The sequence below is a fragment of the Salvia hispanica genome, chromosome 2 (assembly GCF_023119035.1).
Source record: "Salvia hispanica cultivar TCC Black 2014 chromosome 2, UniMelb_Shisp_WGS_1.0, whole genome shotgun sequence".
Classification (NCBI taxonomy): Eukaryota; Viridiplantae; Streptophyta; class Magnoliopsida; order Lamiales; family Lamiaceae; genus Salvia; species Salvia hispanica.
The window spans coordinates 18,156,856-18,182,340 of NC_062966.1; the positions used below are offsets into that span (position 1 = coordinate 18,156,856).

General features: G+C 33.6%; 3 protein-coding genes across 4 annotated transcripts; 2 read left to right on the plus strand and 1 right to left on the minus strand.

Annotated features, from left to right (window-relative positions):
* Positions 1-2,660: 2,660 nt before the first annotated feature.
* Positions 2,661-3,884, plus strand: LOC125204651. Of its 2 annotated transcripts, none has more exons than XM_048103359.1 (3): positions 2,661-3,092; positions 3,235-3,344; positions 3,453-3,884. In XM_048103359.1, exons 1-3 carry the CDS (start codon positions 2,840-2,842, stop codon positions 3,456-3,458), a joined length of 369 nt encoding a protein of 122 aa, XP_047959316.1. In that variant the 5' UTR covers positions 2,661-2,839; the 3' UTR covers positions 3,459-3,884. The 2 variants fall into 2 exon arrangements, with proteins under 2 accessions (XP_047959316.1, XP_047959314.1); XM_048103357.1 differs by having other exon boundaries at positions 2,664-3,092; positions 3,486-3,884.
* Positions 3,885-12,263: 8,379 nt separating this feature from the next.
* On the minus strand, positions 12,264-15,586 carry LOC125208627 (cyclin-D1-1-like). The gene is made up of 6 exons (XM_048108281.1): positions 15,158-15,586; positions 14,909-14,995; positions 13,831-13,929; positions 13,544-13,745; positions 13,282-13,412; positions 12,264-13,190 (listed from the first exon to the last, which is right to left on the minus strand). Exons 1-6 carry the CDS (start codon positions 15,392-15,394, stop codon positions 12,966-12,968), a joined length of 981 nt encoding a protein of 326 aa, XP_047964238.1. The 5' UTR covers positions 15,395-15,586; the 3' UTR covers positions 12,264-12,965.
* Positions 15,587-23,264: 7,678 nt separating this feature from the next.
* On the plus strand, positions 23,265-25,379 carry LOC125203220. Its single transcript, XM_048101530.1, has 4 exons — positions 23,265-23,778; positions 24,328-24,535; positions 24,624-25,070; positions 25,152-25,379. The coding sequence occupies exons 1-4, from the start codon at positions 23,292-23,294 to the stop codon at positions 25,240-25,242; spliced, it is 1,233 nt and encodes a 410-aa protein (XP_047957487.1). The 5' UTR covers positions 23,265-23,291; the 3' UTR covers positions 25,243-25,379.
* Positions 25,380-25,485: the final 106 nt, after the last annotated feature.

The following is a 25,485-nucleotide window of genomic DNA, read 5'->3' on the forward strand; positions in this document are numbered from 1 at the left end:
TAATACTTGTAGATTCGTTTTAGGTAAGTTTAAATATTGATTTCTTTTTTACTAACAAGAATATATGCTGCATTATCTTGCAATTAAGAGTACTGATTCTTTATTCTTGTAGGGTTCCTTTAGATAGATAAGAATTTCCGTAATGATCGATATATGTGTTCTTCTAGTCCTTTTCATTTAAAAGAGTAGAAATTAATGTCACAATTAAAACATGGGTCTCATTGAATTTATAAATTAAAATATTAAACATAATTAATTGACACTCATGAAATATCAATAATGCATTCACTGAATTTATAAATTATGTGGTTTAGTCATAGCTAGATTTCAACACACCTAATTTTGTCCCTCACATCATAGGTATACAACTTTAGTTTGAAGACTAGTTATACACACATGATATATTGTACTATCACGCGCGAGATTAAATAAAATGTGGATTTTATTTTTAATCATATGCCTTTTTGGAAATGCTTTAATGAGATCGATGCAATGTACTAGCACATAATTAATGGTTTCTGTTATTGATATATAAACCCTTTCCACAAAGTATAGCCTCTACTACAATATAATTTCTTCCCTAAACAAATTGTTGTGCCCACATATGCTTCAATAGCTAGGCTCTCATATTCATTAACTGATTAGCACTAGCTGGATTATATAATTTGAGTATGTGTGTGTATACATATGGAGTATATATTTAACTCAATTCCGCGGTCCATAATCATATGAGGTTCATCAACTGACTAGCTAATAAAATATTATGGAATAATATAATAACCAAGTGTTATAGTCCCCTAGTTAGGTCACGTTTGAACAGGAAATAGTCCATTTCACCATTTAATGTTTTTGGAACTAAGATCCCCAACATCTCACATGGCTTACACAAACTGGCAATCAGTCAGAAATTTTTGGAATTGCGAAAGTCATGGTTCACAAACCTTAAGTTGAGTAATATTCGAATCGAGGGATTCTAGTTTAGTTGTTTGTAAATCTGGTTTTCGAAAGTCAAAGATATTTGACAAGATTTAGGGGATTTTCTGCATTAGTTAATAGTAAATCTTGCAAGTAATCGGAAATCTATATACAATACACACGAGATTTTAAAAAGTTTGTCCAAGACAGAAATTAGTCAATTTTTACGGGTGTAGAAATATATAGCGACTGAACAACACAATTCCTGTTTTTTAATTAGTACTATAAGATGTTGTTTCTTTAACAAAAAAATTAGAATGTCGATGTATTAGTGGGTGGTGAGTTTTAAGTTGTACAGTAGTAACTAAAAAAAATCATCTTGTTATAACTACTTTTAATTTAAGGGCATATGCATGTATTAATCAGGGGAAAATTAATTATTTTGTAGGAGCTAATCATTATTAGGACAGTGCAATTTCCTAATAAATACTCCATTAGATATATAGACAGACGAAGGTTGGCCGGTCGTTAGCAAATCGAGACTGTCCACGCATGGTTAGGTAGAGTGTGTGGATCTATTTAAAAATTTCAATACCATGTTTCTTATTTTTTTCTACAATTTATGTTAAATAATATACTCCAAGTTACGAATTACCACCATAATAATAAGATTGAATTTCTTCAATTTTGAATTGTGATGATGAGTCTACAATTCGAAATCAAGTTTGAATTTATACTTGGATGGAGTGAGATGCTGTTCAATATGTTGAGGTGGCATTCAATTATTTTGAAGTGGCAATTATTTATGCAACTTGTCTCACACAATAACAGAAGTACCGATATCTTCTAAGTGTATCAGTGTTGTTCTTTTAATTAAATTGTATTGTTTGATATGTACAAAAAAAACTATTTCAATATATGAAGCGTTTATAGTATTATGCGTTATTGCAGAAGAAAACAAGAGAAAATATAAAATTACATTTAACATCTTTTCAAACCAATATACTAACTTGATTTTTAAGAAATTTGGTTAAAACGCGATGACCTATTACATGGAGTACGAGATATAAGGATGCGGTTTAAATAAATGCAATATTTACTTTTAATTAATTTATACTTTTATTATAAAAGAAACATTATTGACTTATTACAATGTAGAGTACTATAAATAAACCATACTTCTGATAAAAATTAGCTTTGACCCGTTGACCGTTTCAACTAAGCTCACCAAAATTATGATGAGCACCATCATATATGAAACAAATGAGGACTACTATTTCTTATTAATTGATTCGGCCAGCATTATAATAGAATTATCCATGCATAACCAAAAATTACTTCATACTATAAATCATTGAATATATCTCTCTCCGTGACTCCGCCGCTTGAGAATAGAGACTTTGGAATCACAAAATAAATGGATGAATTATATGTTATATGAATATCAATATAAAAAACAAGCACGTACATTAACATATGGAACCCAATTATGTTAAAATAGTTTTCTACTATCTGTTAAAAAAATATGTTAAAATTTTGAATTTGAATGTGAGTACTAAGATTAATAGGTAGTACCGGTCAAATTGAATATATCTTGAGAATAGAAACTTTGGAATGATCCGAGTATTAGTAAATAAAAATAGGAGTATTAGCGGACATAAATAATAGTGTAAACGCAAATAAAATGTATAGTAGTATAAATTTTGAAGAATAGAGTATTATAATATGAGAGATAAGAATATGGAATGGAGGGTGCGAAGGGACCATGTTGAGCTTCGTCGTCTCTTCTTCTCTTGGTTAGTATAATTAATTTGGTCGTCCATGTCGTTCACAAACATTCCTAACTGAAAGAAAACTACACCAAACCAACCATATTCCCCCTTCATTACAATTACATTCTATAGAGAGAGAGAGAGAGAGAGAGATGGGCAACTGTCAGGCCGTGGACGCTGCCGCCCTGGTGATACAGCACCCATGCGGCAAGCTGGAGAGGATGTATTGCCCCATCTCCGCTACCGATGTCATGAAAACTAACCCCGGCCACTACATCTCTCTCATCATCCCCCTCACTCTCCCCGATCACCACAACCAGACCGTCCGCTTCACCCGCGTCAAGCTTCTCCGCCCCACCGACACCCTCGTTCTCGGCCGCGCCTATCGCCTCCTCACCACTCAAGGTCTTTTACCTTTTTTTATTCTGCATATCTCTAGATAAATAAACAAAATATGATATAAAAAAAAACCCACATATTTTAGTCATATATATAAACTCGAAGATAGATGAGTTCTCTGCTAATTAAATATGAATTGGTTTGGCAGAGGTGATGAAAGTTGTGAGAGCCAAGAAGCATGCAAAGATGAAGAAGAGCGTGTCCTCCGAGCCCGAGCCCGAGCCAGGACTGCCTGCTTCGGAGACCGACCATGATGAGGTAATAATTAAATCTTACACCCTTTACCTTAAGACTTGTAGTGATTTTAGTTCCTTTTATTTTATGGATATGAGAGATTGTTAAAGTACTTCTTTTTTTTGCCGACAGAATTGATGTTTTTGTTGGGAATTTTAATATCAGGGTGATGCAAGGCTCCGGCACCGGGAAGGCGGAGGAAGGTCGAGATCGTGGCGGCCGTCTTTACAGAGCATATCCGAGGCTGCAACCTGATCAATACTTGTATAGCTACAAGATTACATAATCAACAAATTATTCCTTCCTTCTTCGACTTCATTTTTTTTTATTCAACCGGAGTTCTAAATTGCCCCCAACTCCACGTTAGTATATATTGTCAGCTTTGGGCAACACTCTCATGGTTTAGATTAAATCTGTGAAGGTTGGTCGATGTACCTGAACTCCACTTTAGTATAGTATCATCCGATTTGGGCAAACGGTTTTGTGTTTAGGATACTGATACTCCCCAAAAGTATCATAATGGGGTTGGGATGCAATTACAATTACTTATTTCCCGATTTCAAATGTGTGGTTTGCATCCCCAACAAAATCCAACAATGGCTTACTTTGCTAATACTATATGATATGAAGATATATTAGAAAAACACACTCGTACCTCCTCAACCACAGAAATAAGTTGATTTTGTTTATGCAATATAAAAAGGAAAAAAGAAATCATGTCTTGGACTGTGGCTACGACAAATTGGCCTTGCTTTTAGTGTACAGATATTCAGCTTTAGTTTATTGAGATATGCACAAAGGTGATTGAGAAGTTAAAAGCAAGTTGTGTTGAGCCATTTTGTTGGAGAGATATTGTGAACAGAAACCTAGGAAAATATATGAAAGCTAATGATATATATCTAACAAGGCTCCATGTGATATGGATAATGATAAATGATACTCCTCCGTCCCATAAAAGTTGAGACAAAACTTTTGGGCACGGAGATTAAAAATTTATATTAAATAAATAAGAAAGATGAAAAAAGTAGGAAAGATAAGAGAGAGTAAAGTAAATGATGGAATAAAAAAGAGTGATTAAATGTTTTGTCTTTTATTAAAAAATGAAATGACTCAACTTTGTTGGGACAGACTAAAAAGGAATACGACTCAACTGATAAATGATAAATGATAAATGATAAATCATGTTACAACTTTTTCTAAATTTTTGCTTTCCTAAAGATTCCGACCAGATTCTATCTTATAGTACCTATTTTGTTCAATTCATGTTTTGTAGCATATGCATGTCGTCTAGTATAAATGATGTGAATCTGGGGATTTACAATCATAGGATGCAATGACATCGAGGGCCATGGGTTGATTGGGGTCTGAAAAGAAGGTGGAGATATGGCAAGGAGCCAAGCCGGATTCGGAGGTCAAACCAAACCAGAACTTGTCTATCAAGATGGTGTCTAAATGCTCTTCTAAGACCACCATTGTCTTCATCGTCAAAAGAGCTTCGCGTGAGTACCTCACACGCCCCAAACGGAGTTCGTATGAGAGAGTTATGATCGTTTTAAGAAAGTCATGCAATGCAGAAAGAAACACGCGGGCGGGTGTTTTGCCAACCCAAAAACACGTAGTCGGGTTTTTTGCCGAGAAATCAGTTTTTGTCCAGAGACTTCACGCGGGCAGGTGAAATGAGCCGTGGGAAATACCTGGTCGGGTGTTTTGTCCGGAATATGACTTTTTTACCAAGACTTGTCTTGTTTTGCTTCTTTTTAACTCCTAGTATAAATACTTTTGCTAGGGTTCATTTCAAGGAGCTTTTGAATAGTTGTAAGAGACAATTTCTCCATATTTGAGAGCTCACCTTCTTCATCTTTTGAAGACTTATCAAATTCCTTCGGGTTGCATTCGATCTTTTGTCGGGCTAAGGTTGATTGTAAAGGTATGCTTGCTAGTACTTGTGTTGCTAGTTTGTGGAGCCATTAGGTGTTTGCATGTGAAATTGTCTTTGGGATTTCTTTCTTGTTCTTCACCTAAATCATAACACTAATCCATCCTCTATCCTTTTATCCATTTTTTTGGTTCCATTTTTTTATTTATCTTGTTTATTTATTGGGTTTATTTACAAGAATAAGTCCGGAGCAAATTCATGAGTCTTCAATCTAGAAGATTCACATTAATAAATATTAGCTTATAAGGGATTGCTCACATTTTGATGCCTTTACGACCTTTATCTAAGTCTTTGAATGTTTATGGCTTGAAACTTTGGATCTCATATCAATTATTAGACCATCCACAACGTTGAATTTTATCCATCTCTTCACTATTCATGGGCCCCACTGTACTTTTTCACTCCATCTCTTAACTAAGAGACAACACCTACATCCCTCCATCTCTTAACTATTCATTCAATTTCATTTTTTATTTTTATTTTCAACAAATCCAATTAATAAAAAACACACTTCATTTACAATTTAAAATTCTAAAAATATAAAAAAACATATAATTAAAATCCTAAAAAAATAAAAACACATAATTAAAATCATAAAAAAAAACACCTTAAAAAAAATGGAGGCAAAGAAGCAGAAGAAAGAGTCGATCTTCTTCTAGCGATTGTTCCATTATTAGACGCATTTGCTCAAATGATCCATGAATTGATTCAATTTGGGAGAAGAAAAATGTTTTGAGATGAAGAATTTTAGAGTGTTTGAGTAAGAATAGAGAGTTTTTTTTATGGTGGATAATTTGTGGGAATGATTTGATATTTATAGAAGTGATTGGAGGCTTTAAAATATTTGACAAAAAATTTCCAAATTTGAAAAAAAACGGCTATAAACGGCTAGTATAATTTTTGGGTTTTTTTTTTATATTTTTATTATTTTTTGAAATTTTTTTAAAAAAAATCAATTTTAACGGATATAAACGACGCCCACTCGCCGGCCGGCGAGTGGGCGTCACGCACGAACCACAGCTCGCCAAGGTGCGTGGCGAGACGTCTCGCCAACTGCCTCTTCGAAAGGAAACGCGGGACGCGACGGAGACGAGATGGCGATGAGACGGAGCTTGCATCGCTGTCTCGCTGCCGAGATGGAGACATCCACGCGATGCGCTGTGGGTGCCCGTAATGGAATATGTCTAGTGAAAATGTGTTTTATGAAGAGGTAATCATTTTCATAAAACAACTACACTATAACAATCTACAAATACTTGATGTGATAGGCTTACCCTACATAGCTAATAAATATTTTGATGAAATTCCGACTTAGGACATTTTTGTTAAGAATTGGAAATTTCTAGAAAACAATTAAAGCCAATTTGGCCAATAACCGAACCAAGCCATGATTGAAGATGTAGGAGAATGGAAATTGGACCGAACGCTGAAAATTGAGTTTAATTATTGTGAGTGTATTGGGCTAGGTATCTCAAACATTAAAAACTAATACTAGTAGTAACAAATAAAGAAAAAATGTTGGGCTGAGTTTAATGAATATTCAAGTACACAAAACTGGGCTGATTTTTTGAGTCGAGTAAGAATAAAAAAAACACTACACTGACCTCTATTTGGCAAGAGATTATCTTAATCAAAAGTTGGAAACACAATAAAATTAGGCCATATTAAAAAACTAATTAAAAGTTGTTAAACAAACTTACGTGGCCCAATCTCGTAAAATACGCAGTAAAGTGCAGAATTGACTGGAAAAAGTAGTAAATGTCTGTTTCCATATTAAGAAATTAGTACATAGCATATTCCCAATGAAACAAAACGTGCAACAGGCATTAGCCAGTAATAATTTCTTTGATTTTAATTCCATGATTAACAAATTGAGGTCTATCAGATCATGAAATATATTCTGTACTTTTCAGTATAGTAGTACATGACAAATCCTCTAAGCAGAAGTATTAAACAAACAATCAAACAGGAACCCAAATTTTTTGGTTCATTGTCCCGGGCAAAAAATGTACTAGTGTCTAAATTTTTTTTAAAATAAATAAATTAGGAGTGATATTATGTAGTAGTACTACTGTACTATATAAAAGGTTCTGACAAATAAACGTAATTATATGCTCCATTTATAAATGAACAATGAAAAAAGAACTATGCCTATATATACATATGGAACTGAACGCATGCATTTGTGCTCAGCTCATTCTACAAACAGTGCTTTTCAGATATTCTTTTACCTTTTGATATTAGTATTATTTACGCCTATTTGAAATTTACAATAAAATAAAATAAAATCCCGATGATACTTCATGAGGTGTAGCTTCTTCTTTTTTAGGTATAATAGAAATACGATCGAGCTGTTGATTGATTTCAAATACTAGGATACTTGAGCCAAAAAGAGAGAAAAAATAATTCAATCATTTCCCACATATTTGCAATAATATAATCTAATCTTGACATTCTCTCAATGTGTACTTTGCTACCCCTTTTCTTTTCCCCCTTTATTGGTAAACTAAAGTTTTACTAATTGGTAAAAACGTAGTCAAATATAGGAAGCTTTCGGCAAAACACCATCTTTTACCTTCCTTCACTTTCCTTCATAAACTTAACAGTTTAAAAAATAATTAAATTTCAAACAATTAATTAATTAATTAAGCCACTTTAGTCAATTCCGCTAAACACAAAAAAAATCTCAGAAACTGCCAATATATAGCCATAAATAAGCCGGGCGATGGTTCCCATTTGCTTTATGTGACTAAGACAGGAAAATGTAAGATAATGATAAAAAAATAATATGATGAGTTTATAAAATTGATGATTATAGAGATGACTCTTTTGTCTCCACTCTTTATGAATTGGAGGCCACTATCACATTTTTTTGCAGACGCTCCTCTCCATTAATACATATATATACTAGTAGCTCTATAGCACCTCTATTCTTATTCCACTCTCTTTATTTTTTTCAGCTCCTTTTGTGGCTTTCCAATTGGGATCCAAAGCCAATTTTTTCTCATCCTTTTAGAGAGAATTGAAACACATCTTTTAACAAACCTATCATGTTCTAAGCTTACATCGCTTGCAAAGTTTCACGTGTGATCTTTGCTTTTCATTAAAAAATCTTGATGAAAATGCCATTTTTCTATTTATATACTCTGACTACTGTTTATTGCATTGGGCAAATTTGTGTTATGAACTTTATTGTCCCATATCGATTGTAAAAGACAACTGCTATCTCCCTAATAGTGTGATTAAGTTGGTAATCAAGATTTTGACACGGAATTAATAAGGATTCGAAAAAGAAATTAAGGAATTAGCGTATGAAGTTCGGGGTGGTGATAATGATGATAACATAAAATTCTAGAGCAAAATGATTATAGCTAGAACAGTCGATAAGTAATCATGCACATTGCATCATGTTTTTATTACATCTACATTCCTCTCTACATCACAACCATGGCACTTTGCATCTACACACATATTGCATATATATAGGCCCCTATGTATATATGATTGCCTCAAATACTATGATAACGAAATTTTATCAACATATATATACTTGAATGTTCTCTGAAAAACATCTTCTCTCTTTTGCAATACACTCTGGCAATTTTCAGTTATGATGTAAAGTTTTAAATAAAAATTGAATTATTTAATGGTTAAATTATTTCAGAGTGATGTAATTTAACTAGCCATAACGTTGTTTGATTTTACAAACAAAATAAGTTCAGTTGCTAGTGGTTTAGTAATTAAAACACTTGATTCACCTAAAAATCATAATTTTTGTTATGAATTATACTATATACTATTCATTTGCAAATCATTATCTAGATCTATCCGAAATAAGTAAAAAGAGGTACTAATAATTTTAAGAGATTTGATCAATAAATATAAATTAATAATTTAGCATTATTATTGCTTTTATCAATTGATAAAAATAAGTTTTTATAGCTAGCCACAATGTGGTTGCATAGCTTTATTCAACAAATAAGGCATTAAAAAGCATAATGTTTCTTATGAATATTATAAATGAGTAATGATGTAAATATATGGAGTATGAACATAAATAAGATAATTCGTTTATTATTAAAAAAAATTATAATATATACTTTTATGGCCAATGATATTGTTCATGTTCGATTATGTTTACTATTTTCCCTCAACTCTAAAAAGGGGGACAACAGAAATGCAAGTGATGCTGTCTCGCATTCAGCATAAAATCTCTGCTCTATCTGGAAAAAATAAGAAAAATTTTGTAAGAGAATTATTCCAACTTTTGAAATAAACTCTCATTTCAGGGTCCAATAAAAACGCCCCACGAGATGCACGTAATAGTCTTACAAAAAAAAATGAAATAAAAGTTTATAAAGCTGAATTTTTAGGTCATCCTTTATCTTTGTCACACATATGCCTAAAAATGTTTGAAAATTTGGATTTTAATTGAATTAATTTTGATGTAAAAAGAATAGGAGAAAGTGACTGAAGAACGCTCCTCTATACCCCTCCAATAGATGGATTTCATGGGGAGAGAGAAAAGTTTTTTTGGCTTTTAGGAGAAACACCACTTGGGATTCTCTTTATATTTATACTCACTTCGACTATTCAAACATAGAATGTAGTGTTGGATTTTTTTCTTGTTCATATTATAAACTCATCTCCTTTTCCATTTTGCCACTCCTTGTTTCTTTTTTCTTTTTTTATAGTTATTCTCTTTTTTAAATGATTAAATAGATTTGATTTTTAAAAGTCGCGTTATGGTGAACTTGAACTCGAGACATTAGCCTTTGTCATTAACCACTCTGCTGTTAGCTCAAATCAATACACTAATAAGGAGAGAGAAAGTAAAAAAATGACTAGGAAGGATGCGAAATCATTTTTCTAAAAGAGGAATCAAGTAATATCATGAATATGTACTATACTATGTAAGGAACAACATGAGAGATCGTAAAAGGTAAAAGAAATTAAATGGAGTATTTCTTCAAGATTTTGTTCAAAATTGAAGATTCAAGATTCTAGCTATCCATAACATTTGTGATTGATCGATATATCTATACTGTGTAATTAATTCTTTAAAAATTAGTAGTATAAGTATTGTGATGGAATTGTGGGACGTGTAACATGCAACTGATGGAGCTTTTCCAGAATGGTCACTAAATAAAGTGGAAATCCAATGCTAGCCGAAAGAGAATATTCAAATAATAATCTATTTTACTTAGCTAATTTACAAACTTATGAGCATTGCATTACAATACGACCCCACTTCCTAAACAAAAATTTCCATGCATCGTGCCAATATTATTTATTTAACTCTTATCTTTAACTTTTTCTAATACACACATGCATTAAATAGTTAGCTTTATGACTGTTGTGGATAAAATTAGCAACACCAAAGAACATTTAATAGTAGTAGTGTTAAATATGTCCACTCCTCCTTGGCAAACTGCCTATTCACATCATAACACGCAGCCAAATTATGGTTTCTAATTAACACAAGCCATTACACATTAATACATTAATGTGGGTTTTGTAGTTTATGTTCTGAGACATGCCCAAAAAAATATATCAATTAGTGAAATGTCTATTTTGCCCTTTCACTGCAGTCTCTTCAATTCATGTCAAGAATAAGAAAGAAAGTTAAAGCTGCCACTGCGATTGCACGCCACTCGTGTCTTATATATTACTATCTCCTTTTTTTTCACTAATTTCCTTTCATTGCATAAAGTATTTTTGTTTTGATGTAGTTTAGTGTGGCCTGGTGGCCTGGCTGCTATTGCATAATTAATCACACTTATTGGTTGCTTATTACCTAACAAACCCACAAGTAACATTTTTTAGAGGGAAAACATCAAATATCAATATATATTGCTCAAAATTCAAATACTCCAAAGTCTTTAAGACTTTTCCTAGAAAATTGATCTCTAATCTAATTGGCATTTGCCACGCACCCCAAATAATTGAAATGTAGATAGCTACTTCTATCATGATCCATCATCTTAAATAATTAGCTAAAATGAATTCAATTTTTTTGCTTATGGGGGCCACTCCATATGGTTAGATTCAAATTGGTATTAGGACTTTGCCTAAAGCTTTAGTGCAATTTCAAAAGTTACAGCCCAAATTTCTAAGTTTTATCTGAAAATGTAAACTGATATCAAGGTCTGAAGCTCTGGTCCCACTTACCCCTTAGTATATCAAAAAAGATTACAAAATGCACATATATATTATTCAGTGTAAGAACCAATCAAGGCCATCCATTTGCTCAAGATCCACGGATCACATTGATTATGAGAAACCCTATGGCCTGACCAATCTCCATATATGGGGGCAATGTGTTTTGTTTTTGCTTATTCATTATTAAATTAGATGCCAGTCTAATGAGGTAATCTCAAGCCTCTAGCTGACAAAAATTGTCACAGAGTGGTTATATTATATGTGCAAAGTGGAGCACACACCAGCTGTTGGATATAATAAAAAGAAGCATGATTGACAGAGGGAATCCCCTCATTTTTGGGTACTTAGTAATTTTGTACCATGTTAGATCTTATGTTTAAAATAGGAGGTGGATTATGAAAGCACAGTCACTCCCTTTTACAGACCACATTCATATGGACACGAGCCATGTTTCTTTTTAAAAACAACTAAAATCGACAAATTGTATGTCGGGTATATGGGGGAGATATGAACAACGAGTATTCTCAAAATTAATTAGAATTTTAATAATATGCAAAGGCAAGGTCACGAGAAGAGGGAGGTTAAGGAGTCACATTCATTGATTTGGATGAGTCGTTTATTGCAGGAGAGGGACCAAGGCTCAGTCCCTTCATCTACAATCACCTCCACCACTGATAAACCAAATGGCTAACCTACAAAATCTTCATTTTCAGTCACATGCACTCATGGGTCGAGGTCGGTTTGGTGGGGGCAGCTCACACTATAAATTTATAAATAATCTTTTCATTTTTTTAATTATTTCATCCAAGTACAAACAACAAGAGAAACAACCAAGAGCGAAAAAATGAAAGAAATTCCACAAAATTTAAATAAAAAAGGCCCCAAAGACCTCTGTATGGTTAGGCCACCTCTTATCGGCCAGAGAAAGAAAAAAAAAGAATTCGATATATGTGCGTACATCCATATACGCACATATGTTCGATCTTCACCCGAGAAAAATTGAGTCCAGTATATGGTTAGGACAAAAAAAAAGGGAGAATTCCCGCAAAAAAAAAAAGCACACATACTCAAAAATTGACAAACGGAACGGTAGTCTTGTTTTTCTGCCTCTCCTCGTTGTAGCAACCTTGAATCTTGATTGATATTGGAATCCCCATATAAATAATTATCTCTGGATTCTGGATCCCACCAAACTCAAATCCAAATATCACTTCTCTTTCTTTCCACACTCCCAACTAAATTATTGATTTTCACTTTCTCTCACACGAAATTATATAATTACTATGTACCAAACCCCCCCCCTTTCCCTCTTGGGAATCTGCGAGATGTAGCATTTCCCACTAAGAAATGGGTGACCAATGAAATCTCTCTTGTGCATAACATACCATACATTATACTCCCTAATTATCTACATCATATTCTTTACCCCTCACTCACCCATGGAATTAAAAGAAAAACTTGAGGATTTGAAGTCTAGACAAACCTTGGACCACCACCACCACCATTATTATTATATTATTTTAGTCCCCTCCCCTCCTCGTTTTTTCTTAATCAGAGCTCCTCTTGTCATCACCCACCCACGCCTTGCTATTCACTCTCCTCCTCTTATACGGTGGTGGCGTGGACGACGACGACGAGGAGGCTGACGACGATGTGTCACTAGACGACACAGCAGCACTCACCCGCAGCTGCGGCAACACCTTCGGCTGCTTCCTCGGTTTGTTCTTTCCCGCCACTTTTTGAATCAGTTGGTGGCATCTTGTGATGCTCTCCTGCAAAATAAAACATTTCTTTTTTTTTCAGTTTTAATCACTTGCGAAATGTACGTACGTATATATTCATTTTTTTTACATTTATTCTTACTTTGTCGAGTCCATCACTCCATGATTCGGCATGTTGAGCGCTGATCAACGAGAACTTAGGTAGATCGTTTGCCGCGGTGAGTATGGCTGCCGCAGCAACGCATGATGGCCGAAACTCAATGAAGCTCACCTCTGTTTAATTTAACAATTCAAATTTTTATTATTTGTCTTTTTTTGGTAGTTAAACATAGTAATTGATAATGTGTATAAAAGTCAACACTAAATGAGTATAGTAGATTAAGATGATTTTGTATAAAGAATACCTTGCATTGTTGAGAGGATGACTTCTTTTGCCCTTGAAACAAGGAAGCCGGTATATGTCGCAGTCGGGTCGATTTTCAGTGCAAAAAAGCTTAAATACCAAAATGGAGATATTGATCTTAGTCTCCACTCCAAGACTCTTAGCACCAGAAGCTCCATTCTTTGGATATTTTTTGGTTCAAAAATAAATTTTGAGCTTTCAACCTATAAATCAATGAAGAATTATCAAAACCATTTAACCCCAAAAATAATTAACTACTATTAGTATTAGCATTATTAATTTACTTACCTGAAGATCCAAAAGAGAAGGAACAATGGGTTCCTCCATCTTAGCAGCTAGTGACAAGCATGCAACCGACAACAGTTGCAACGGCCACCCGTTCATTTTCTGAAATTATTGTACAACTATATTCATCAGCATGCAAAAAAACAAAAAATAAAATAAAAAGATTAGGTGTACATACTAGTACAATAATACGATGCATAAATTCTGAGGATGTAGCAGACCACCAGGGGACAAATGGACCAGTCCTTATTAAATTATGGAGAAGATAATTTTGCTAATTAATTATGATTAACAAGCATGCTTAATATTGAGTCATCATTCACAAACTGCATAATCTCATCCAAGTCATCAAATAATAATGTAATTAGGAAGATGCTACCCCTCAACAGTATTTATTGGATATAAATTAATTGTTGTTATTTATTACTTAGTGTTTACTTAGGAGGAAGCGGAACTAATTGCCTTTAATTAATGAAAGCGCCCTCCATACGTGACACTTTACGCCAATTGGTATAGTATTAATTTATTTAGTGGGCACCAAGTGGTGGGACAAGAATACTGTTTATATATATAGGAATATACATGGATTTAACCAAAAAGACATAACTGATACTTTTTAATAATTTTAACTCAAAATCATGGAGTTTAATTAATAATTTATTTTAATATCTACCCAATATAAATTTTATATTGAGGAAGGATTCCTTATTTATAGCTATAGGTCATTGTCATATTGGTATTAAAAGTCAATTTATATCTAATGCTTTGGAAAGGAACAAAGTCAATATTATTCATTCACGCTAATTACTGAGTGGATGAAAGTTTGGAGATTACTGCAGCGTGATTTTGACTAAAATGAATAAGATTTTGTACGAAATACTTTCATTAATTATGTTGTCGAGATTAAATGGGCAGTTCAGAAGCTGATGGATAGATATTAATTGCTGGAGTGGTGAAAAAATAAGATTTAGATTAAATGAATATTAAAATAGTAATAACCATTGCATTAATTAGTGTTATTGGTGTATTTGCCAACTCAAAAAAAGAAAAAGTAGTGTAGTTGACGGTAACGGAGTCTTACCGGCAAATGATGAGAGTGAAGGAAACGATCGAAATAGTTGACGGAGAGATACGCCGTTAGTGGCTGGAAACAGTAATATCGTTGTACCTGCATCAAAGCAAAAAAACTCTCCCGTCATAAAATGCGCTGAAAACACTAAAGTGCGCCGCGAGCCACTGTTTCATCGCGTTGCGTTCTAGAATACTCCGCCGGTGGAGTTTAGCGCCTCTAACCTGACCAGTGAAACGGAGTCTGGAATGAGGAAAATACCTTGAGAATCCATGCAACGGAATCCGCTCTTGTAGATGCGTCGATCGATTCATGAGAGAGAGGCCAATTGATTCCGGCGAGATCTCTCTCGTCTTCCAAAAGTCCGGCGATGGATTCCTCGACGTCCGGCGGGCCGGAATCGATGTCCGATGAATATTCCGGCAATTCATCCACGCCGGCGGCGAATATGATATTGGAATCCTCGCCGCAGAGAAGGTCGGAGCACGACAGTGACATAGCGATTGGCGAATGCGACCACCGATGATCGGCCGTTAATCTCTTCTGATCATTCCACCTCGAAAATTTTTGGATTCGGTTATTGCCGGATATTCATCGGAATTGTCGCCGGAAAATGTGGCGGCGGCGGGAGGTGTGTGTGCTAGGGTAGAAATGTGTGTGTTTGGGTTTGGGTTTGGAGTCTCTCCTGTTTGCGTCGGATATATAGATAGATAAAATTAATTTATTTTCTTTTTTTCTATGTAAAGTTTGTGGTATGTTTTTTGTACGTTTCTATAATATAACGAATCTCTTATTTACTGGAGTATAATGTATTCTTCTTAATTAGCTAAGAATAGAAAGTTAATACTTTGTTAAGAAATGGTAGATTGAAATGAATGGATGGGAGGTGGTGGGGAAAAGAAAATAGAAAAACTAAATTTGTAATTAAGAATGCACGAGTATATATAAAGATTATTGTAATATGAGTATGAGCTATCATATTCATACATAGTATAGACTATAGATAGGGATGGGGTAAGATTTCAGCTCTTGTTTTGTTCCATTGTTTCTCTTGATGTGTATTTGTCCAAATTTAATTTTATGAGGACCACATTTATGCTACTTGGAGAAATTATTTTAACTGCCTTATGTACGTTATTCGTATTGCTAATGCTATAGATTTTATATACTCCATGTTGGATATTCAATATTCATTCTTTAAGCCGTTTAATTTGACTTGTGCCATTGTCGAAGCAATTAATCAATGAATATGATAATCTACACATACTCCGTTTATTGTTTGTTGTGAGTTGTAACCTGCAAGAGTGCTATCTCATGTGAAGGAAGAAGGATTAGTTAAATAATATTTATCTTTCTTTACATAAGTATCATAAAATGTTCGAATCAGCATCAAACAATGTGGTAACAATGTGGTGAACAGGACCAAAAGATGACCTACAAGAGTATTGACAAAGACAACAAAAAAAGCAGCATAACATTTACTACAAGAGAAGATTTCCAAACCAAAAAAAGCAAAGGAACAACAACCAAGAACCTAGATCGAACCAACATTAACATCTAAAGCTACCAACACCAAGCAAGTTACAGCCATTAAGGAATCCTCAAGGCACGGAATCGATAAATCAAATCAGTGTACTCCCAGTGTAAGAATTCACTTGGAGTAGTAATTAGCAATAAAAGAATAAGTTTTACAACTCAAATAAGTGGGCAAGTTTGTGGAGAAGCTTGAATATCTTTCAATGTCGGCAAGCGTGCGAATTATAATGACAAGTTTAAGCTAATGACAATCATCAACAAATCGATTTCATGAGCCCAAACTTGGGTATATATATGGAAAAGAATCTCCCATTTCATTAGAGCAAGGATCGAGTTATTCAAATTGTAATTATGTCTGTTTGTTCATTTTTAGCAAACTCGTAGAATTTGAGAATACACATTGATACAAGTAAATTATGTGTTTTTGTACTCCAATATAGCATAGCTTTGCACAAGTAGTCACTAACCCAATAAGGCCCGATCCAGCAGCAAGATGTTATGTACGATTGCTTTTGACAATTTTAAATTTTATTGTATTTTTTTAATTGGCACAAAAATGTGCTATTTATTCCCACATTTGAACTCTCGATTAGCATCTGCAGCTCTTCAGGCGTAATTCAAACCATAAACAATTAATTCTCTAGTATATATATGCGTATCTATGAAACACAACACTAACATCCTGAAATTAAATTCAACATTTGTGATTATATACAATGATGTAGCTTTTTATAACACAAACAATTGCATGCATGCTACCAAACGATGTGTTTGGGCCGGGCCGGGATAGCCCAATTGCATGCACGCAACCAAACATCGGCCCAAATATGAACTAAACACGAACCTCAGTCCGAATCCTAGCTACCAAAATCTGGCTCAAATATAGTAGTAATAACTTATGATGCAATTTGTAAAAGTAACTATTATATGTACAAATAAATAAAAAATAATTATTCACAGTATATAGAACAGTAAATTCCGTTCCTGGCCTTTTTAATGTTCTCATTGACGACGTCGTTTAGGCTGGGAGCATGAACGCAGAGTATGACGGCGTTGGAGTCTTCCTCCTCCGGCGAGGCCTTGTCATCCATGGTGGCTTCCGGCCAAAGTGATGATGCTTACTTCTTCGTCATGGCTCTAAGCCTCTAACTCTCCAACTTGCCTTGATCGAGATTCATTTTCGTCGAATACTCGGCGTAGTTGCTTTAGTTGTTAATATTTGAGAAGCTGAAAGATGGGTTTATTTTGGTAGTAGGTATTATTTTGAATATAAAAGATCAATTGGATTTAATGATGATTGATGATGGGTAAAATTCGTTTTAATTTATATAGTACATGCTACTACATTTTATCATTTCTCCAATATTATGTGCTCCCGTCTTGAATTGCTAATTCTCAATTAAGATTCTTTCCTACGAATAATTTGGTCCCCCATTTGTTTTTTTTTTAATAGAGGAAAGCATATATTTTTACCAAGGTAATGATAAAATGCAAACTTATATATTATATAAACTCAAATTATTCAACACAACTTCAACACAGTTTCAATACAATATCAATACAGTGTAAAATTTCAAGATTTTAATGTCAACACAATATCAACACAACATCAATCATTGACTACCGTTGAAATTCTGTTGACATTTTCTTGTTAATGTCTTTTTGTGATCTGTTGACATTTTTCAATGGTCCATATCATAGTTTTGAGTTTGTACAATATTTAGAGTTTTCATTTGATCACATCCCTTTTTACTAAACTCTTACAATTTTTACTAAACGCATTATGTAATACATTGATACTATTAACTATTAAGGAATGTCAGTGCAGCACGTGGTTTGTGGACTGGCCTGAATAGCCTTCTAAACTTAGAGGATTATGATTGAAAATTTTCAATCCGATTAATCCGCACTCGATTAACCTGCAATTGAGTAGGGTGGACCATAATCTGATAGGCTGACTCGATTGACATCCATAGTGATATTCATCATTTACGTTGGGCAACATGTAAATCGAGCAACCACTTTTCTTTATTTTCATTAAATTTATGTATAATATTTTATTTTGAGTTATTAGTGTGGATATTTTCCTATGTTTTCCGCTCTATAGCTAGAGTATAATCCTATTACTAATATAAGTAATACTTTCTCCGTTCCTTAAAATTTGTCACACTTTAACCGGACACGAATTTTAAAAATTGTAATGAAAATTGTGTTGAAAAAGTTAATAGGTAGTGGGTCCTACTTTTAAAGTATTAGTTTTATAATATAATATAAATGGAAATGAGTTAGTGGAATATGAGGTCCATCACAAAAAATGGTAAAAAATAAAATGTGACAAAATTTGTTGGATGGACGGAAATGGAAAAATATGACAAATTTTTAGGGACGGATGGAGTAGTTGTATGATAAAGCTTTTCCATCTTTTTTTTATAGGAGTAATTTTTATATACTCCCTATGTCCCACGTTACTTGAGTCATTTCTTTTTTGCACTCGTTTTGGAAAAATAATAATAAATAGTTAAAATGGAGAAAAAAAAAGTAAGAGAGAGAGTAATGTAGAGAAGAGTCTTAACTATATTATTGTTTTTTTTACTTTATTTTCTCTTCACTTTAATTATTTATTATTATTTTTTCAAAACGAGTGCAAAAGAGAAGTGACTCAAGTAACGTGGGACGGAGGGAGTAATAAATTTACAATGAAACACACCCTTGATATGATCAATCAGTCGTGATTAATTTATTGATCGTAAATATGTAGTTATTCATTCAAATTTGGTGCTCAAGGCACTCGTTGTTCAAGTATATATATGTATTTTTCATGATTTTCAATATTTCATTTCAGTTTGGACGTACTTTAATTATGAATTGGTATTTTAATTTATAGTATGTGGTTTAATTTTTTCAATCCAGCGATGTAATTAAGACAATTTATTACTTTATCATAAATGTATAATTAAATTGATATAATTAATGTGATGGTAATGATCATTTATTTATGAGCATAAGTGTATCCACCCATAGATTGTTATTTATATTATTTAAATATAAAAAATAAACATTAAATATGGGGTAAATGAACTTAAGCTACACGATAACTCGTGTGACCTGCAACATGATTAGGTGAACAAGCTAATATACATGTATGTTGCCGTCTGACTTTATTTATTTATAATCGTTTTTTTTTTATTTAATAAATACGTACTCCTATATTTGATTCAGAGCATGACTTTAATTTATATTATCATAAAGTCACGCTTCCAATTTTTGAATTAGTAAATCTTGTGCGCATGGGTAAACTAAGATAGAATTACGCTTCCAATTATTAAATTTATATTTTACATAACAAAATTAGTGGGAATGTGGAAGGGTTACATTTTAAAGATTTTGATCAATTCAACTATATATGTATAGTCAATCTAAGTCACTATTTACACCATATATGTTTCCAACTTTTCTAGTGTTATACATGACAAAAGTCTCATTTCACTTACGAAAACGTGACGAGTTTGTGCACTATAATTAAATCAATAAGCTTAATATGGAACATAAATTACATTTTATCTCATCTAGTACACCCCACGAATTTTCTCTCTTTTTCCTTTCTCATATTTTTCTCTTTGCCAATTAAATCCATGAAGAAATAAAATTATTATGGTGCCCTTCCCACCAACAACTGAAGTTGAACCAAATAAATAAGAATAAATATACATGGAGAAAGGAAAATCTGCCCAAAATGTGGGGACTACAAACATTTCTACCTCTGCCTAATTCAATTAATACTCATCGCATATCTCAACTATATATTGCTAACCTACTAGCACATTATCTGTCACCTCAATTTATTGCCCATTCATATATATAATTCTTCAATTACTTTCATGTCCATATACAAATCAAGTTAATCAAAACTTATTTTTAGACTAGTCAAAGTTTAAAACACATTTTGCTTGACCCCTTCTTTAGCATATGTCCAATTAATGCGTGGTATATCGAAAATGATCTCGATTTGCATCTTGTTATACTAGTCTCTGGATTGAAAATTCCATACCAATACATTGATGCACAAACAAAAATCCTCAAATTATAGTGGTTCAAAATGGCACTAATTTAAGGCAATAATGAAAATAGAAATGTAGTCAACATCCCATGAATAAAGCATAGTGCCCATATCCTGAGGAAGAGAGATGGGGTGTTGCTGGATGTGGGATATGCATATGCATCTCCAAATTGAGTTTGTTTTCTAACACACCTCCATAATTCTATGCTTTGTGACACAATATATGAATCATGTATGCATACTATACTTTTACTATAGCATGCCCAATTTATTATTATTGAGAACGTAAAAACACATGCATTTAACGTGTCAAAAATAAATATATTTGCTGTAAAATTTAATTACACTCCAACAAATAAAAATTTTGTCTCCTCCAAATTTTAAAACAAGGTCTGCATCACTCAGCAAGAGAGATACATCCTTAATTAGATCTTTATCATCTAATGACTAAATATACTTCTTAATTTCATAACCGAAAAATGATTTTATTTGAATTCCCCATATGTGTATTGCAAAGTGGAAGTGTCATTTGCATCACTTCTCACATGGTTTGATCAATATCACTCCTCTTTATGTTTTTCAACATTGCATTATTGCACTTTGACAAAACCTTAATGGTCACTGTTATATTTGTGCGTTGTGCATTTCCCATTTTTCCCATTTCCTATTTTCCATTATTTGGTCTAAGAGAGTATTAGCTTGTCACTATTTATCCTTGAGAGCCGGATTTGGTGGAGTAGAGCTTTGCAATTGGGTGGTGTAGGTCCAATGCAAGATCTAACAATTTTAATCATAAATAACAATAAAATTGAGCCCTCATCTCTAATCCTTATATGAGTGAAGGATAGTACTGGACTACAAGTTTGTGGCAAAATTAAAGAGCCATTTTTATATATTAAATTATTACTATAAATTGAATCCAGTATCCATATTAGTGGGGGATTATTTATAATAATTTTAACATTTTAATTGAAGCCATTAATTAATCTCGACCTATATAGCTAAAGCCACTTGTAGTGCATGGTGGGTAGATATAAAATAATTAATATGCACTCACTTTGTATAATTCATCACTTAAATTATTATTCAAGGTAAATTTATTACACATGTGGCGAATACAATTTTATACGAAAGTCATTATTCAATTTCCACATCAGTGAAAATTTTTATTACACATGTATAGTCAATCTCGAATTCCTTGATGCATGTATCTTTGTCGCTTTTTCAAGTCTGATGACTAATACTAAAGTCCAAACAAAGTTTAAAATTTATAATTAGATGAATGTATAATGTCTCTATTATTTATAGGTGGCTGCTTATATAAAAAAACATTGGAAAAATCAAGGTAGCATGATGCCACTGAATTGGAGGTTTGTGATTTGATTCCAAATTAGTATGTAATTATTAAATTATGAATAAATTGTATATGAATCTATATAATTCCAAAGGAAAATAGACAATACAGAACTTTTCAACATAAGCTCAAAATGATGTCTTTTCTTGAAGAGAATATAAGATATCCATGTTTTAATGATAATTAAGTGTGTTTGTTTGACCAGAAATCGGTAATATTAGAACAAAATGTGGAAATGGACAATTATGCTAACAACCAAAAATATAGTGAAAGTGGTGTTTTCATTCTTGTTATTCGGCACAACTCTTGTCTTAACTCTTAACATTTCCTCTGCTAAGTGTCAATTATTTGGCTTGATTGTATAATCAATAAACCCTAAGCTTATCCGCTCCAGTAATTATAGGGATTGGTTAACATCAAATCTTCTTACTATGAGAAAGTGACAATATATTTGTATTTCATGCATGTATAAAGAAATTGTTTTGCAATGAAAATTAATTAACTGCACTAAAAAAATAAGTATACTCAATCGAGAACTTTTAGGCCTTCTGAGCCCAATTTCCTAAATTCAACTATATATATGGTTTATTTAAACTGGGTGAGATGCTATTAATTTTCTTTTGCAAAGTAATGTATCTAGTTATTATAATTTGTTAGTGATATTTTATGAGAAAAATAATTTATTCACATAAATATGCTATTGTCACTAGACTAAACAACACCTCATGTTACACTATTGGTTATAAGAAGTATATAAATCTGCACTAATTAACTCATAAATTAACATATGAACAGTGATTGTCACGGTCGATACGATTATTTTTTTAATGCAACTGTAGAAAACGACTGATTGGAGCCATTCCGACAAAACTTGTCAAATCGAATTAAGGATTAGTAATTATTATTTGGGCCGTCTAGAAGTCTATAATATGATTCAATCAAATCCTCATTTTATGACTAGCTAGCTATATATATGTGCAATCACAATTGAAATAAAATTTGATAGTAATATTGAAGTAGAATCGGTAAAGCTAGTTCCCACTAACGAATGGTAGTCACTTATATTGAGGGGACATAAATTAATTATTATGATAGATTAAGAAAACATAAGAACGATGATTGAGTATTTAAATGATAAAATGATGAAAGAAATTCAAAACTAACCTATCTATCAGAAATATACTAGTATAAATTAATTTGAATTATTAAATCCATGGTATTCCTATTAATCAAAGTAAACACTTTTTAAGATTCAATATCCAATAATAATTGGGCCATTATTTTCGAGAGAGGTGTATATCAAAGAGAATTTATATGGGCCTAAATAAAGTAATTATTTGACGGACCGGCCCATTCAGTGCGTCCAAACAGATTTTCCTTATCTGAAATTGACTCTATGAAGTGTGAAATCCATTGGAGCTTGTAATTGAGAGAATCGCGTGGAAGAAATGCTGAGCCTTGGAAGATTTCCTGCCAAGTTACAGCACAATCCCATCACAAACAATCTTCAAGTTCCCCCCAAATCCCACTTCCCGTATTCAACCCACCTCAACTTGGAAGCTGTTCTAGCAAAGACGCGAACTGAGCTGTGCTGCAACGCCTTGAAAACCAAGAAGAAAGGCGGCGGCGGCTATATCGTGAAAGAAAAGGAGGAAGCTGACGAATTCGAATTCGAAGACGAAGATTTTGACGGCGAATTCGTTGATTCGACTGAAATTGAAGACGGCGATGAGGATGATGACGTCTTTGTTCCTTTGAGGGATATGAAGAAGTGGCTTGAGAGGCGGCCGCGTGGTTTCGGCGAAGGCAAAGTGTATGATACTTCAATTGAGGATAAGTTGATGGAAGAAATCGAGCAGAGTAGGGTAGCCCAGCTTGCAAACCTGAAAAAGCTCAAGGAAAATTCACTCAAACCCACTCCCAAGAAAGAGAAAGGTTTGCCATTTTTGGGGATTTTAATTTTGTAATATTTGATTTCTTCATGTTTTGACATTGGGTAAATTGAGAAGCTTGATTTGCACACTAGTTTTGAGATGTTTTTGGAGAAGTGGGAGGGCTGAAAAAGATTAATTTTTTTGCAGTTAAACTGTTTGTACATTTGTTTAAGGTATAAGTCGAATACTTACTTGTATGTTTGGTTGGATTGTGTCTTGATTTGATAAGAAAGAATTTGAGCAGCACAAGTTTTGGTGTCTTAACCGTTGTGCCTCGCTTGTTTATGCTTACTTGGCTCACTTAGCGAATGCCGTCGATCGAGTAGGATGCTTAATTTGTACCCAATTTCTTGGATAGCTTGTATGAGCCGGGAGCTGGTTTAGTGGTTCATCCCTATGAGTGTGCAGCTCGACCAATATCGACCATATCTATTTGTTTGAGAACTTACTATCTAGTTACTACCTTATGTTGCAAAGGCACCTTACTTATCTTTTCTGCATGTTTATGGCATTTTGTTGTAGAATAACAAAACGTGCACGGCTTCTGCAGGACCTCAGCCTCTCTTTGATGGATTTCGAGTGCGTTTGGTCAATCTCCCTAAGAAGAAGAACATTCACAAGGATTTACGAATAGCATTTCAAGGAGTTCCTGGAATAGTAAATATAATCCCAGTAGTTTCTGGAAATGAAAAAACAAGGGATCCAGTTTGCAAAGGGGTTGCTTTTGTCGACTTCAAGAAGGAGGACGAGGCACATAGGTACATCTACCAGACTTGCATATGTAATTTGAGTTTTCATATATATGAAAATATTCAGTTGGCTGCACTTGTTGTTGTGTTTTGCTAGATTTATGCAGAAATTCACAGGTAAAAGCATAGCCTTCGGCAAGGTTGAAAAGCAGATAAAATGTGAGATGGTGAAACTAAAGCTGCCAAAGCCTGAATTTGATCAATCAGTTGATGGTAGTAGTAAGGGCCCCTTTCAACAACAACGCATTCTCAACTCCGATGAAGAGATCAGTGTTTCACTGCTGCATTCATCGGAAGAGAGTGTAGCTAATGAAGCGGGTGAGAAGATGCATGATGTGTCTGGACAATGGGAAGAAGATGATGGAGGGATCAGTGACGCCTCAACCACCACTGGCTCTGAGTTAGCTGATGAACCGGAAGAAAGAAAAGATCCTGCTATTGAGAAAAAGGAGATGAGAAAAACAAAGAAGCATCCGAAAAAGGTGGCATCAAGACGAGTGAAACCCAATGTTCCAACCCTAGACATACCGGGATCTGCTAAGAAGTAAACCTCCCTAATACTATACAGAAGCACGAGAGCAGTAAACGTTCTTGTTTCCTTGCTAACATTTTTTTCAAAATGCAGGTTGAAAGTTAGAGAGCAAGCGGTGCTCTCAGGCGTGTTTTCAAAATATGGAGCAGCTGCTGCTTCGACTGTACAGGAAGAGAGTAGATAACAAATGACACTCGTGAACAAGAATTTTGTGTTTTCAAGAATGTGAGATAATTTCTGTTGCAACTCGTTCAGAAATGGAGAGTTGTTTTTGGGTTTATATTGCAAAATGTGGTTGAATTCATTCGACCTTTATCTTTACTGCTCAGTATATTTCCAGCTTAGATTGATGGACATGGTTGAGCATTCGACTCTGTATTCCATTTTCAGCTCAGTAAATGTGAAATTCACTCGGTCAAAGAAACAA

Bases quoted from the DNA above. Each gene is read 5' to 3' on its own strand.
- LOC125204651 (XM_048103357.1), top strand. From the start codon at position 2,840: ATGGGCAACTGTCAGGCCGTGGACGCTGCCGCCCTGGTGATACAGCAC. The intron at 3,093-3,234 runs GTCTTTTACCTT...TTGGTTTGGCAG, and splicing joins TCGCCTCCTCACCACTCAAG to AGGTGATGAAAGTTGTGAGA. The intron at 3,345-3,485 runs GTAATAATTAAA...TTTTAATATCAG, and splicing joins CGGAGACCGACCATGATGAG to GGTGATGCAAGGCTCCGGCA.
- LOC125203220 (XM_048101530.1), top strand. From the start codon at position 23,292: ATGCTGAGCCTTGGAAGATTTCCTGCCAAGTTACAGCACAATCCCATC. The intron at 23,779-24,327 runs GTTTGCCATTTT...CGGCTTCTGCAG, and splicing joins CACTCCCAAGAAAGAGAAAG to GACCTCAGCCTCTCTTTGAT. The intron at 24,536-24,623 runs GTACATCTACCA...GTGTTTTGCTAG, and splicing joins AAGGAGGACGAGGCACATAG to ATTTATGCAGAAATTCACAG.
- LOC125208627 (XM_048108281.1), bottom strand. From the start codon at position 15,394: ATGTCACTGTCGTGCTCCGACCTTCTCTGCGGCGAGGATTCCAATATC. The intron at 14,996-15,157 runs GTATTTTCCTCA...GCTTTGATGCAG, and splicing joins CCGTTGCATGGATTCTCAAG to GTACAACGATATTACTGTTT. The intron at 13,930-14,908 runs GTAAGACTCCGT...CAATAATTTCAG, and splicing joins TTCACTCTCATCATTTGCCG to AAAATGAACGGGTGGCCGTT.